Source organism: Stylophora pistillata, chromosome 6 (assembly GCF_964205215.1).
Source record: "Stylophora pistillata chromosome 6, jaStyPist1.2, whole genome shotgun sequence".
Classification (NCBI taxonomy): domain Eukaryota; kingdom Metazoa; phylum Cnidaria; class Anthozoa; order Scleractinia; family Pocilloporidae; genus Stylophora; species Stylophora pistillata.
Genome location: NC_142524.1, coordinates 23,745,782 through 23,761,553, shown reverse-complemented (window position 1 = coordinate 23,761,553; position 15,772 = coordinate 23,745,782). Strand labels below are relative to the sequence as shown.

General features: G+C 38.4%; 2 protein-coding genes across 2 annotated transcripts; both read left to right on the top strand.

The window, feature by feature from the left end:
- The first annotated feature begins 1,798 nt into the window (after positions 1-1,798).
- Positions 1,799-2,698, top strand: LOC111329805 (putative skeletal organic matrix protein 5). The gene is made up of 2 exons (XM_088725449.1): positions 1,799-1,952; positions 2,032-2,698. Exons 1-2 carry the CDS (start codon positions 1,857-1,859, stop codon positions 2,485-2,487), a joined length of 552 nt encoding a protein of 183 aa, XP_088581575.1. The 5' UTR covers positions 1,799-1,856; the 3' UTR covers positions 2,488-2,698.
- Positions 2,699-5,800: 3,102 nt separating this feature from the next.
- LOC148728890 (uncharacterized) lies at positions 5,801-15,772 on the top strand. Its single transcript, XM_088725051.1, has 5 exons — positions 5,801-5,977; positions 6,203-6,317; positions 8,124-8,249; positions 14,390-14,580; positions 15,151-15,772. Exons 1-5 carry the CDS (start codon positions 5,801-5,803, stop codon positions 15,655-15,657), a joined length of 1,116 nt encoding a protein of 371 aa, XP_088581177.1. The 3' UTR covers positions 15,658-15,772.

Here is a 15,772-nt window from a genome sequence, read left to right as displayed (position 1 = left end):
GAGTGAACAATACTCAATCCTACACAAGTGAGACAATAATTGTTTGCAAACAGTTCTCAAAATGTGCCGCTCATTCACAATTTGTCTCATCGCAAATTTCATGATATTCGTTGCAATGTTAAATTTTGCGAGATCTTCGTTAGTTGTACGTGGCAGGCAACGAAACACCATCTGGTACCATCGATCACCGCGAAAAGATGTTGGATTGCAACTGTAACTTGAATCGAGATTCTAGTGCCAGCAAGGCCATAAGACGCTTGAAACAAAGCTTGAAAAACTCATTGCATTGGTTAAAAAAACCGTGACTCCGCAACCGCGACCACCAGATATTATTTATGAACATATTTTAAATTTTACCTCGTTGAAGTTTTCTTTATCGCAGTTGCAGTACGTCCCTTCTCCTGCAAGAGACAGGAAGGTAAGTTCATTATTTCAATCACAAAAAACCGAAGTCGCGATATGTGTATAGCCTATAATTTGTCATTTGGTTGCGGTAAATCAGAACTTTGCGCCTGTTGCTAGATTATCTTTATTTTTGTCATTTTCTTCTGGTTTATAAATTGACTTTTTTTTTGGGAGGGCACCTGCTCATTTCCGGAAATGTAGTGACGCGCAACTAATCATAGGGTGTTTTGCTTTTTAACAACCGCTTCTCCCGCCCTCCTTCCCACATGGCCGGTTAAATAAAGATTCGCGCGCTTCATAAAGTTTAATCACTCTAATAAGACACCTGTACTGTAGGCTATGGTCTATTCAAAACATTAAATATTCCGGAATATGAATATTTATTACATAGATACTGATGAAATACCAGGATTTTTCCTTTTACTAAAAAATCTTATCTTCAACGCGCGCGGTCAATACTATTTTTATCTTTTACGTGTGAGCATATTGGTGTCGCCATAGTTACTAACACGCTGTTATAAAATTTTCCTCTTTTTCATTAGAGTTTTGACTGTTTGGAAGAGAAAATTTAAGTATCATTGTCTTTATTTCTCCTCTATGACTTTATATCCGAGTTTCATAACACTTTTGTGACAAGCATTTTGCGATACGTGACCGCTTCAATTGCACTATTTTGCTGTTTCGAAAATGAATTTAAAAGTCGTATTTTAAGCGGAAATTTCATCAGTATCTATAAAATAAACAGAACATGGCCACTTGGGGATTCGAATGTTATCTTCTCGTGCTGAAAGTCTTACTCACGAGTGAGGGAAGCGAACGAGTGAGAGATACTTACAGCACTAGAGGACAAAATTCGTATCCCCACTGAGCAGCCATGTAATATCCTCTATTTAACATGTAAGATTGACAAAACTTACCCCCTTCAAAGTAAGCCCAAGGCAGGAGAAATCTCTAAAAACCACAACGAGCAGACAAGGAATAATTAAGTTATATTAATTGGGCCTACTTTGCTATTCAGTACTGTTTTTCCTGTTATCAAACGAAGACTTTGTCTCGTAACAGGAAAAACAGTGATGGCAAAGCAGCCAAAAACGGCAAAAATCGCTAAAAAATAACAAAGGGAACACAAAGAGTGAATAAGTTTTATCAATCTTACATCTTACATGTAACATTTTCATAATTCGGAATATTAAGTGTTTTAACTGGAACATATTTCGTTCCACATACTCTTCCTTATAAAGCAATCAAATTCTCAACGGTTACTCGCGTAACCTAACACCCCGTCACACAACGCGTGACGCTTTCATGAAATAATCCTTCACTTTTCTTCGAGACGCGGGCTTGGGACGCCTGTGATCTGAAGTGGATGTCTGTCTTTTCATCTAAGGTCACGACGAAGCCAAGTTTACCCGCTGTTATTTGGTTCAAAAGAGATTCCTATTTTCTGTCACATGAGAAAATTTCGATGTGGAGGTGGAGAGTGGACCCTGACTATGAAGATCGATGGCACCAAAAGTAAACTACATACGCTCCAACGAAAATTCAGTGTGGGTATTTTAAAAGATAAAGAAGATGCACTACGCGTTTTTCCGTGTGTGTGTTTTTACTTTCTTAATTTTATTTCAGATAACATTTCATTATGACTCCCACTTCTGGAGTTACAGAAATTCATTAGACCTTCTTCGAGCAAAGACTGGCTTCGACTTACAGGAAACAAAACTGGCGACTTACTGGAACACGTATTTCTCCAAGGTCTGTCTCGGTATTAGAATAGGCCATCAGAACAGGTTCATGATAATCAACAGGCATGCAAACTCTCTGTATTCCCTCATTGCTGGTGGAAAATATCACGCCACCTCATTGGGTCGTTATACATGGAGGAGACTGATTGGTCCGGACGCCTCCTTACAGCGCAACTGCGATATGGAAGGATTCAATGCTAAGGTAAACACAGGTAATTCCAAAGCACGAATTGGTATTATTGCCAACAACGACAATGATTGCAACTCATGCAATTCCAGAATTGGATTTGGTACAGGACTCAAACACTCGTGGAAACGAGGCAGTTGCTGCGGCAGATAATGGAGACAAACATGTCAAAGCCATGGGATAAATCTTGGTGCAGTGATGTGGAAAGCAAAATATGGCTGTAATGGCTGTAAAGTCGCGCCCAGCATGAATTTGACAATGGCAAAATTTAGCTCAAGGAATGAAATGTCTGAATAAAAGTCTGTTGAAAATTGTATTCTCGTTTGCCAAGAACTAGTTCGTAAAGATAACTTCTAAGATCAAATTGTTCTCCCTAAAACTGATTCGTGAATACAGTTCATGTTTGAAACGAGTTAAAATTGAATTAAAATGGAACTAGAACTGGGGGCTGATTAGGTTTATTTTTTGTCAATGGTTATTTATATTTGTTAAACATGTCTAACTGACATGAGTATGTTTTACAGGCCCTTCAATTTGTGCTTCAGGTCGTTTGTGATAAAATAAACCCTTATTACTGTGTGCGTTCAATCGAATTCAAAAGTCAATCCTCTGAAAGAGGTAAAACGTATCCTCTTTATAATAAACTATTCACTCAGGACGGAATATTGGTTTTCTACAAATTTGGATTGAAACTCTCCTCAGTATTCTATCAGCATGCAAAGAATCATTTTGAGACCGATCACCAAGGAGTGATTTTAGCAACGGTAACACCTTCTTCTCTCTTTTGTTTCTTATTTTTTTAATTATTTAGAAAAAAAATAAAAACGCTGCTACGGCCACTTAAAAATTAATACGTTGGGATTAGGATCATAAAGTAAGGGGTAAATATTCAGTTCCTCAGTGTGTTACACCCGAGTGACCCTTGCTATTCTTTAAAATCGTCCATTTATAGGGTCATCTAACATAGGTCTGTGAGTATTCAATGGATGCCAAACAAAAAAACAAAACAAAACAAAACAAATGATTGACCATCCCTACAATTTTTAACTTTTTCTTTTGACAGACTTTATGGTATCCTCACAGGAAGTTGTGCTGTCAGCTGCAAAGCAGGTCCTCTCTTTCTGTCAAGTGGCTGAGATGAGAAAGATTCTGTACTTGGTCACATTTGATTTTTGATCGGTAATTCGATTTTCACTTTCATTAGTCCAGCCTTGCTTTGTTCTCATTTCACACAAATTCGGTTCTTGCGTTTTTCTTCTCAAAAGGGGTGACCTTAATCCAATGCCCAGGAAACCAATTTACTATCAATGAAATCAGTTAAACATAGTTTCAAATGATTCGCTAATCAGCAAGGCCATCAAGACGCTTGAGACAAAGCTGGAGAACTTTATTTACGGATTAACATGAAAATTTCTAATTGTTGTGTTACCTAGCAACCAGTCTCGTCTAATCAGTCTCGTCTCTTCCTGAACAAAGTAAAGCAGGTGAGAAACAGTGGGTTCATGGTAAAATTATTTTTGAGGTGCAAATTTGTTTTTGCTGTGAAATTTTTTGTGACTTGCTATGAATTAAATGGCTGTAACTCCTGGTGTCGTTAGAGGAGAACTCAATGACAATGATGCTCATGGTTTCCTGGCAGGATCAGCTTGATCGGGTAATGGAAACAAATACATCAAATCCACCTGATACACTCTGTCAAATGCAACCTGCCAGCTTGATCAATACGAAACGGTCACAGGATTATGAATACCTCTTTAGGCAATAAAGCAAGCGAAGTATTTATAATAAGGGGTCGTTAAGTGTACCAGGCGATAGTCAGAAATAGGCTCTCTTTAACAAAACGTCAAGTAAATTGTAAGTTATTCCGTTGTCATAAACCGAAATAGGGTAATTTTAATGATTGCGTTGCAGCCGAAAGCCGAGGCTTCATTGGCTGAGAAAGATGTAGGGAGTCATGCTCATGACAAAAAGTTGTCAGTTAGCTTTCACCTGCTGGTGAGTTAGGACACGAATTTGCAGAAAGTCTTCTAAATACCTTCTCCTCGATGATATTTATGCATTCAATTTATATCTGTCTTACTTTGGCGCTGTTTAGTATGACCTCTACAACTCAAGGTAAGGTACACTTTAACCCATCACTGTCCCAAAATATTGAGGAAAAAAACATACTTTCCGAGTGTTTATTAAATACCTTTGTTTAACCAACGGTGTCGCGTTTTTTCTCAATTTTTTTCATAAAAATTCTTTGAGATTTTTTTAAGTTCTTTTGGAGGTATATCTGTGTTTCGTAAATCTGATAACGGTTTGTTTTAAACCTGCTTAACCAAGTACATAATTTGTGGGTCGATCTCGGATAGGCATCTAGACGGATCCTGCAGTTCAAATCGAGAACTCGCCATCGTTATCTTTATCTTGTCTGAAATTTGTCGTATGCGGCATCGCTTGGAGTACTTTAGGTTGGAGCACAACTCAAAGTGAGTTCGAGCCAATCGGTAGATCTACATGAGAACTAAGAAATCGCTGGAAAGTGAATGGAGCTAGGGAAAATTCATTGTTTTCAGTCTAGGGGTTCAAACTACTCATGTCTGTGGAACTTATTTCGGCTTAAGATCACCAACAATTTAAGCATATGTAGTTCTGAGCATTCCCAGGAAAAGCGAAGTGAAAAAAGAACTCTGGTAAGAAGGAATTTGGAGGCCTTTATGATGCGATGTTTTTCAACTTCTTACAAACACAACTTCAATTTTTCTGTAGTACCCTTGTGACTTATAAAAAGCATTTTTTATGATCCTTGTTGTCCAAATGTTATTGAGGTAAAACTGTATTTTCCAAATAATTAGGTGAGAAAGTGTTCCGCAGAACACAAGCCTTTCGTATAATGAACAATTTTATTTATTATCCGCTATGACTTTACAGACACTTTTTATGACGTTTGCAATTCAAATATTATTGATGTAAAAAATCATTTTTCTACGTTGCGAAAGTTTCTTCTTTCGAGCTTTGAGTATCAGTCGTTGCACTTCTATGTTGGCAATGTCATGAAAAAGCAGCCAAACTTTTTAACTATTTCATCATTATAATTATCATTAAAATTAACATTAGTATTACTATTATCTTTATCTTTATCGTTATCATTATCATAACTATCACTGACAGGGGTGACAGTTGTCATTGGGTCTAATTGCCCGCTGACAGCATTTTTTGTTAGAAAGTGCGACAAGTTTTATAATATTTACAAGACGTCACAGGTATTACTTGGTGGTATTATTGTTGGTGAGAGTATTTGGAGAACTCGCACAATTGACAATAATGACTTTCAATTTGGCTTCGACGCTTCTTCTAAGTTTATTTTGAATTCATAGAAGACTTTTGTGACGCAGACCATTGCCGCACTTTGGAGTTTGTACCTGAAAAAGCATTCGATAACAGGCGCCTTTTAAACCATTTGATTCGCATCGTCAAAGTCATGGTCCCAAGGTTTTGTGAAAACGTGTGTTATATAGAGCCTGACTGCGTCAGCATCAATCTCGATAAAAGAGCAGATGGAAACGGGAACTACAAATGTGAATTGAATGATGTTACTCGTGAAGGACACGAAGAGGATCTGAAGAAGGACGAAAATTATTTTCATCATTCAGCTGAGGCAAGTGTTTACTGCTGATTTATTTATAAAAAATGATAATAAAAAAAATAGAAAAGAAAAGAAAAGAAACAGATTTCAGCAGTCTGACTTGGTTGGTGGCCAGTTTCTATTGGTTCTGTCTCAATTTCAAGAGAAATCGAAGGATAAGTGTAAAGTTTGGATGACTAGGTCTAAAATATCTGTGGTAAAGCGGTTAGTTGTTCTACATTTTCTCTTTCACTTTAGAGCGCCTGTGTTACAAGCCGTTGTAAGAACAAAGGCACTTGTCAAAGCGGCTTTACTGACAAAGGTTACCGCTGTTTGTGCTCTGCTGGATTTAAAGGTGAAAACTGTGCTCAAGGTAAATTGTACATGTTCCGTTAAGAGAAAATAAATAAGTGGTGTCGACCAAAAAACAGCCGGAGGAGAAAAGCTCTTGAAGGATATTTATTTTCATCTATCATTTCAAAGCGTTTGGATCCTGCTTGTTAATCATCACACAACAACTGAAAAGTAAGGGAAAAAAACCTAGGTTATTATAACAGACAATCAGAAACAAATTATATATCCAGTAACTTCTTCAACTACTCCGTGTGTGGAAAAACGCTAGACTTATGTAACTTGCGGTTTTGGGCGCGCTTTGAAAGGTGAAAATGTGTGCGAGGCTACAAATACTTTGGGAAACTGTTCCTTTTAGCGGCTACAACGCCTCTATCTTTATAGAGCACCAAAATACACCAGGTCTGCACGCTGGGGAAAGGCACGTGACCGAGTAGAGATCGTTTTTATCCGTTTCTTCAATTAGCTAGCTCGATAATCTGGACTAAAGCAATAATAATAATAATAATAATAATAATAATAATAATAACTTCTATTTTTATAGCGCTCTTATACTATGTTCAAAGCGCTTTACAATACTGCGCGGGGGATTTCACCAGACTGCCAGTGGCAGTTTACAATCAACAAAGGCGATTTTTTTACAGATGCCCCCTCCCAATAAACAGGCCAGACCACATCACAGTCATCTCGTGATGTGGGTTCTTTAACGGTCCCTGCCTAATCAAATTATTTAATTAATAGATGCAGGAGACGCGACCTACGGTTTATTCATCCATATTCGAGAAGACTAGAATTATAGAAAGGTAGCACATTCTCTTCAGTTATTTTAAGACCATGAGTAATGGCCGGGGCTCAAACCCTCGACCTTCCGCACAACAGTCCAGCGCTCTAACCAACGGAGCTAACCGAGAAACCGTGGCTTGCTTTTCTTTTTTTTTTGCAGTAAATGGTTTGAACCCGGGGGTAACATGTGAAGGTGTAGTCTGATCGTCCGGGTGAGTGTAGTCCTGAGAAGGACTGTTGTCGGTGGCAGTGACTGACGTTTCGACAACCTGTGCGGAAGTCATCATCAGAGTCAAGTGAATGATTGTTGTCGGTAGAATGTTCTTATTCCAGTTCGTGTGAAATGATCGGTTGGTTTTGCCGTGATGTTATTGGCTGTAAGACTCAAGTGACGTAAGTCGTTCGTGATTGGTCTGTTTCGGTCAGAGTCCCAGTGAGACTGGCAGAAACCTCACAACAAGACTGACTGAACACAGACGGGCGACGAGGAAAGGTGATGTCAGCAATCACATTGCTGAACACCATCGACTTACCAACCACAACATTGACTGGGACTCTGCGCAATGCCTAACCTACAGCACTGACTATTTTCAACGACTGACTCTGGAAAGCTGGTTTACTAACTTAGAACAGACTCCCCTAAACAGATGTCAACAACTACCCGCCCCATACAAACGACTCGTTCACGACATAAACATCACAAACGACCGAAAAAGAACAACCTAGCTTTACCGACAGACCGAAACAGACCAATCACGAACGACTTACGTCACTTGAGTCTTACAGCCAATAACATCACGGCAAAACCAACCGATCATTTCACACGAACTGGAATAAGAACATTCTACTGACAACAATCATTCACTTGACTCTGATGATGACTTCCGCACAGGTTGTCGAAACGTCAGTCACTGCCACCGACAACAGTCCTTCTCAGGACTACACTCACCCGGACGATCAGACTACACCTTCACTTTTTTTGTTTTGTTTTGTTTTTGTTCTGTTTTTGTTTTTATTTTTTTGTTTCTTTGTTTTTATTTCTCAGACATTAACGAGCGTGTTACAGGAAAAAATTCTTGTAGTACCAATGCTGTGTGTACCAATACTAAGGGATCATACAAGTGTTCATGCAAACCTGAATACTTTGGAGATGGAAATTCCTGTACGAAATGTAAGGATTCTCTTTTGATGTTTTCGTAGGGTTTCTTTTGTTTCTTTACCCTCACTTGTGAGAGGTTCTCAGTGGGCCGGGTTAACCGTCAACCGTTAAATGGCTAAAACATTAACCGTCAACCGTCAAAAACGCAATTTTTTTACTGTCGACTGTCAAATAAGCAAGCCAATGTTAGCCGCCAAATGTCTCAGACATCCTCCGTGATTCAGGTTACTTCTCACCTTCGCAAGTGTCAGTCGGGAAAAAAAAAATTCTTACGTGCGCTAGTTTCGAGAAAACCCTAACAAACTATACATAAAAAGAAAGCTTAATAAATGCAGTTTACGATAAAAATATAATTTAGGCGTTTTTTCACTTAGGGAGTGTCTGGATCCGGTAAGGCGTGAAACGACCGAGGGCCCTTCTATTGAATTTATCGGTTATCGGATCCCGCAGCACGAGCAAAGTGGCTGTACAGTCTTATTCATAAGGCATCAATCATAAAAAAAGTGTGTCAGGTTTTTCCGATATTCTGATTGGTTGTCTGGGTATCCGCATTTAATTTGGAGCAGCGTAAGATATACGAAACGTGTTGCTTAAATTGAGACCATGTGAAAAATATTTCAAATATCAAAATTCCCTGACACATTTTCGTTCGTCATCCCTAGAATGTTTTGGTGAAATTTCACGAAACTCGGTCAAATCTACCTACCCTAAAAATTCGTTCAAAGTGGATGTATTCACCTCAAAATAAAATGCGAGATTTTAGCTCCTAAAGGTTTGTTAAAAACTAGCGCCACACCAGGAGATTATCTCGCCTCAGCACCTAAAACCGCGAACCAATGGGAAAATGGGACCTCCTTGCGTCAATGACAATTGATCAATCTTTTCCTGGAAAAAGTATCGCATGGCAGTCAGGTTTTTTTTCGTTTGTTTGATTGTTTTTTTTTTATCTCGCTCTGTTGAGCGTTAAGTAATAGGCAAAGTTAGTGGAGGAAAAACCCACGGCAAAAAAGGTAAATCCGAGGAAACTGCTGGAAAGCAAAACAGTGAATCAACAGACAGCTTAATGAATACCCTAATCGCTTAAATGAGTTCCCTCGGGAAGGTTTATTCATGATTTCATATGATTCGAGGCGATTGCCTATGATTTTGTATCAAGGCCGATACTTGCTTATTGAAAGGAAACTTCGTTTTAACCCTATGTACAACAAATGTAGAGTTGATGGCGCCTTCTTTGCTCACAATTTGGATGCCAGCGTGGAGAGGAGTCCCAGGACTGTTTTCTCCTGAAAAAATGGTGCCATTTCACTCTACTTTGCGTCTTTTTTTCTTTATCTTTGCCCAAGGACTCCTCTCTAATTTTGATTCATTTTTTTATCCATGAGAAAAGACTTCCCTCTAACAAAGAAATTCCATATGTGAATTTTGTAAAGTGCGCGCTGACATTGCCTTTTTGGACTTTTCCAAGGCGTTTGACAGCGTACCGCATGAGCGTCTCCTCAGTTTCAAGCTTGAGCGTCCCGGTATCGACGGCAGCGCTCTTCAGTGGTTTCGAAATTTTTTAACTGGCCGGATGCAACGCGCCTTCCTGCGCGGCACTTGCTCGTCCTGGTCTCCAGTTTTATCAGGAGTACCCCAGGGAACAATCCTTGGTCCCCTCTTATTTATTTTCAGTATGTAAATGAAATCTTATCAGGAATTTCATCTACTGTTAAACTGTATGCAGATGACACCAAGGTTTACAGAGAGATCTCCGACATAGCTAGAGACACAAATATTCTTCAGTCTGACTTATTTCACCTGAAGAAGTGGTCTGAGGTCTGACAGTTAAACTTCAATGTGCACAAATGTGATGTTATGCGAGTAACACATAACCTTGATAAATCTGTCCCACATTACTCTCTCGTCTCGCACGGAGAATGTCTAAGCTCAGTGAGTTCTGTAAAAGACGTTGGCATTACAATCTCGCATGACCTCTCTGGGACTCCACACGTTGTTGAGGTTGTCAATAAGGCCAATAAAGTTCTTGGTGTAATCAAGCGAACAATCGGTTCTGTAAACAAGGAAATCTTTTCCACATTGTACAAGACTCTTGTGAGACCAATCCTGGAGTACGCTTCCCCAGTATGGTGCCCTTACCTAGTTAAAAATATTGTTCTCTTGGAGAAAGTTCAGAGAAGAGCCTCTCGATTGGCTTTAGGTCAGCGAAGGGGTGAGATGTCATATGAAGATCGTTGTGAAATGTTACATTGGTCGAAGTTGACTGATAGAAGGCTATATTTTTCCTTGGTAGAATGCTATAAACTTGTATTCGGGCGGAATGGCCTTCATTTATTAAATGTTCTTAAGTTTGCTTCAAAACGTACCAGGTCCAACCACAATTACAAACTGCAGGTTAAACTGGCAAAATATAATTGCTATAAATACTCTTTTTTTGTTAAAATCATTCGTGAATGGAATGACCTGCCCGCCAATGTCGTTGAGATAGGTAACTTAACACGTTTCAAAACAGCTCTTAAATTATACATGCGTATTTCTTAGGTTTTTATCCATCTTAGATTTTATTATAAGCATACATTTTTAAGTTTTAATCTATCTTAGAATTCATTATAAGCATACATCTTAAAATTATAATCCATCTTAGATTTTATTATAAGCACACATTTTTAAATTTTAATCCATCTTAGATTTTATTATAAGCATACATTTTTAGATTTTATTTCTTTAGAAGTTTTTTTACATAGGGTTAACCTCTTAAACTTCCTTTTCAGGGTATTATTTGTAAAAAAATAAAAAAAAAGCAAAAAAACAAGAAAACAAAAACAAAATATGCAAATAACATGAAATTGCCGCAAATTTTCCTTTAGGGGTCTGCCCATTTACGAGATTATGACGCCTTCCTGATTTATTAATTATTATTTGAAAATACATCTTCCAAAATAAGTCGGACGCTTTTTGAAATGTTGAAATTTTTTTTATTGTAAACGTTAGGTAAAATGTCTAACTTCAATTTAGTCCAATAAAAGAAAAAAAAGGATCTTTTTCGGCCTCTGAAGGTGGGAAGTAACCTTAAGAACTAAACAACTGCCCTAATTGGGGTCAAGTTCTGTTGTTTATAAAATAACAATAAAAGAAAACGAAAAGTTTTGATATGTCACAAAAATGCATTTATGTAAGTCCTTTAACCCCTTCTAGGGGTCTCTGTAAAACGCAGACCGGATAGATTGATGCGGATGGCGGATGCGGATAGAAAAAATGTGGATGAAAAATTGCGGATGGAAAAATGCAGATAGAAAAAAGAATCGGTTGGAAATAAAAAAAAAAAAACAACAACATTAAACATGTCTATACATTCGAACCCCGCTATGTCGAAATCGGTTAAATTCAAGTTCCAAGTCCCGCTATTTCGAACAAAAATCGATTTCCCTAGGATTTACCCTTTCTTTTACGCTTCTCCGGTGTTATTTCGAAAGCCCGCTATCTCGAACTTTTTTCTATTTCCCATGGGGCTTCGAAATAGTGAGGCCGGTTCGATTATAAAGAGTGTCTGTAAAACATGGAACGGACGGACTGAAAACTTTTCCCAGTTTTCTCACATTTTCCTCTCAGATCATTCCATTAAAGACATAGAACTCATCCCATAGGAACTCATTAATTCAGACAGAGATAGACCATATGGAATGAACCGAGGCGATGAAATTTAATCTTATGACGTGTATTTTTATGATACCTCTTTATAATTGTTTTTCTTTCTTTTGTATTCCTCCACCTGTCATATTTTATTTCTTAGTTTTGTATTATTTTTAATAAATACCGTCTTTTCCATTCTCACTTAGTTTTCGTTGGAAGACTAGTTTCGTCTAGTTGAAATATTGGGCTAATATAATATATTATTAAAAATCCATATCTGTGCGATCAGATATGGATTTTTAATAAAAAGCCTTGCTTTCAATTTCAAATATTACTTTATATCGCTGATCCTGATCTACAACTGAAAAGATCCGGCTATCCTTCGCCGCTGTTTGTCCGAGTGGTCCTTCCAAGAATTCTTCGGATTGTAAACGACGGATGGAAAAAATTGTGGGTAAACCAAAATAGTAAGAATAAAACGAGAAAATGCAGACACAGGCTGAAGCAGCATATTCATTTATTAAAGCGTAAAAATATAAAATATTTGGTAAAACCTCTATTCAACAAGAACTATTTCAAACTCGAGAAGAAAAACAGAGATTTGTAGATATAAAGTCAAGACACACTACGTCCTACGTCTTTCCATGTTGTGTTCTCACTCCGGCAAATCGGCAAAATACACTTCGCAGATTTAAAAGGATACAAATGAATAACGGCTGATAGTTTCGAAAGAAACTGTTTGGGGCTGCGTCGGTGGGAGTAACGAAATAATTTGGATATATCAACAAAGTTGAAATGGTAAATTAGCCACCGTAATGACTACAAAAGCTGACGTTTCGAGCGTTAGCCCTTCGTCATTCGCTACGACGAAGGGCTAACGCTCGAAACGTCAGCTTTTGTAATCATTACGGTGGCTAATTTACCATTTCAACTTTGTTGATATATCCAAATTAAAAGGATACAGTTTGCTCAGGAAATTAGAAAGCACCAGCCAAACTGAAAATGACAAAACTATTAGTCTAACAGTAAGTCACCATGCGATCTTAAAAATAGGGCTCTCACCGCTCTCTGAACCAGAACTTTCCACCACGACTTCCAGCACGGCAGGCGTCAACATGAAACAGTGGCAGCGTTTCATGAACGAGAGTGTTGATTGATTTCTTTTGTGACACAGGCAGCCCAAGCTCACTACTAGAAGCGCGGACGTGACCCTTGCAGTGTTGCGCTATGGTCATTTATAAAGGTTTGTATGGGATGTTATCGGTTTACCTTAAAAGAGAGAAAAAATGTCGTGTTTTGAAATGAAATTGTCTTACCTTGTTGCCTCGTTGTATTCTTTGTTGATTATCAGCGTCCCAGGCCATTTTGAAGCGTTTTCGGCGAGTTAAAGGTATTTTGGTGATTTAGCAGAAGGCTAAATCCAAGGGAAATCGATTTTTGTTCGAAATAGCAGGACTTAAATTTAACCGAGTTCGACATAGCGGGGTTCGACTGTAATGACATGTTTAATATTGTTTCCAACCGATTTTTTTTTTCTATCCGCGTTTTTCCATCCGCAATTTTTCATCCGCATTTTTCTATCCGCATCCGCCATCCGCATCTATCCGGTCCGCGTTTTACAGAGACCCAACCTCTAGTCACGAGTAAAACTGGTTAGCGACAGAACTGACTTCAGGTGTGGAAACACTCCGCTAAAAATGTCCCTCCCGCTTCCTGTACATTTATTTATATATTTATTTTGCGTTGCTATGTGAATTGACAGGTCGGTTCGTTGCTATGGGCCATGTGCGAGTGTTTTTCAACAGCGAGTCGAGTTGAGTTTTGGAGTATCGCGAGCGAATAAAGTGATTAAAATATACAAATATCGAACCAGCCGAGTACACTTGTCGTTCGCCAACGACAAAAAACGTTGGTCATTTTTTAATAAAAGTTGTTATGAATAAACAGTTCTTTACAAACGCGTTATCATGAAAAAATGCAGCCAAAACTCGGGCGTTTAGTTCGTTTTATAAACGACATTTCACAAAATTAACCGTCAAATGACCTGAAATTTAACCGTCAACCATCAAAAGGGCATGTTTTTAACCGTCTACCGTCAACGTGACGCCCCCATTGAGACCATCAATTAAAGGAAACGTGAGCCTTTTCTTCTAGTATTTAGCACTTTATATTGATTTCTTTTTTTTTTATGTTTTCTGTCTGAGAGCATTTTACAATACCACTTATTATTTTTGCTTTTGATGATTCGTTGTTATAAAAAAGTCTAATTTTTGCCCCTATGCAATTATTTTGGTAATATTTATTCATATATATATATATATATATATTTTTTTTTTTCAGCTTCAACGTGCAAAGAAATTTACGAGCGTAATATGTAAGTATATTATTCACTTGCAACAACTGAAATGAAATGTCAAAAAGATGGTAATAACGATTATAAAGAGGACGGTCAACTATTTGTTTGGAAGTAGTTAAAAGGTATCTGGTGTTTTTAAAAAGTTACTTGGCGCGCTGACAATGCTTAGGTCTTGGCCTTTATCAGCTTTTAAATATACCACCACTTCTGAATAAAGGAATTTCATTGAACAGATCGAAAAAGAGTGGTGAAGTTGCCCTACACATAGGCAAACAGAATATTTCCGTTTTTTGTCATTTGGGAGACTTTGGATGCGGAGATGGAGGATGGACGCCGGTCATGAAAATCAATGGCAATAAGGTATGATTTTATCTGTGAAGCGACTAGACATTTCGTATCGTCAGGGGCTAAGTGGCTAAGATTTTACAGGGGATCGCGATCGCATTGTATTCAGGAGGAACAGAGGAGGGATCAAAAGTGGCTAAAAGGGTATGAATGGGTTACTACCGAAAATTCACTGCTAGTGGAGGTTCATTAGAATATTAGAGAACCTCAGGAAGAGGTTGGATAAATTTTATCGTGACAGAAACAAAATCATCAGATCCCTCCTCCCCTCCCCTTGTGATAAATAATGTCTCGTGTCCTAAAGAAATGCAACATGGACAGTTCACTATAGAAAAGCGAGAAAGTAGATGAGCACTGGAGGCCTGTTATTTCTCTGAAAACCATCACGTTCGCTCTGCCTTTAACTGGTCTTTACGCACTGACCAGCATATTTAAAAAATTGTTAAAAAGCATTTTAACAATCACTACCACCGACAACAGTCCTTCTCAGGACTACACTCACCCGGACGATCAGACTACACCTTCACATGTTACCCCCGGATTCAAGCCATTTACTGCAAAAAAGCATTTTGTTGACAATTTCAGAGGACCTTCCATTACCGTTCCAATTTCTGGAAAAACAAAACTTCTCATAACCTTGATGGAGGCAAAACTAGCTTTGATTTACGAGAAACCAAGTTACCAACCTACTGGAGAACTCCCTTCTCCAAGATCTGTCTCGGTATGAAGATCAACCAGCAGACCAGGTTCATTGTAATCAAAAAGCAGGCTGACTCTTTGTACTCACTTGTCGCTGACGGGAGATACCGCAAAACGTCACTGGGTCGTGACACGTGGAAGAAACTCATTGGTCCACAGGCTTCCTTACAGTTGGGCTGTAACAAGGAAGGATTCAATGCTGTAAGTAAAATCCGTGGTTTCTCCAAAGCAAGAATCGGCATCATTGCTAACCAGCAGGATGACTGCTTTACTTGCAACTCCAGAATCGGTTTTGGTACAGAAGGACGCAACACGTGCGGAAATGAAGCAATGTACTCGCCTGATAATGGAGAAAAACACATTAGAACCATGGGATACATCCTGGTGCAGTGAAGAGGGACGCAATCAACAATTAAGCCATGGAGCTACTATAGATCAGAAAAATGTAGTTTGCTATGATGTACAAAGTTTAAGGAAAAGTGAACCGTAAATATATGGATTACCAATC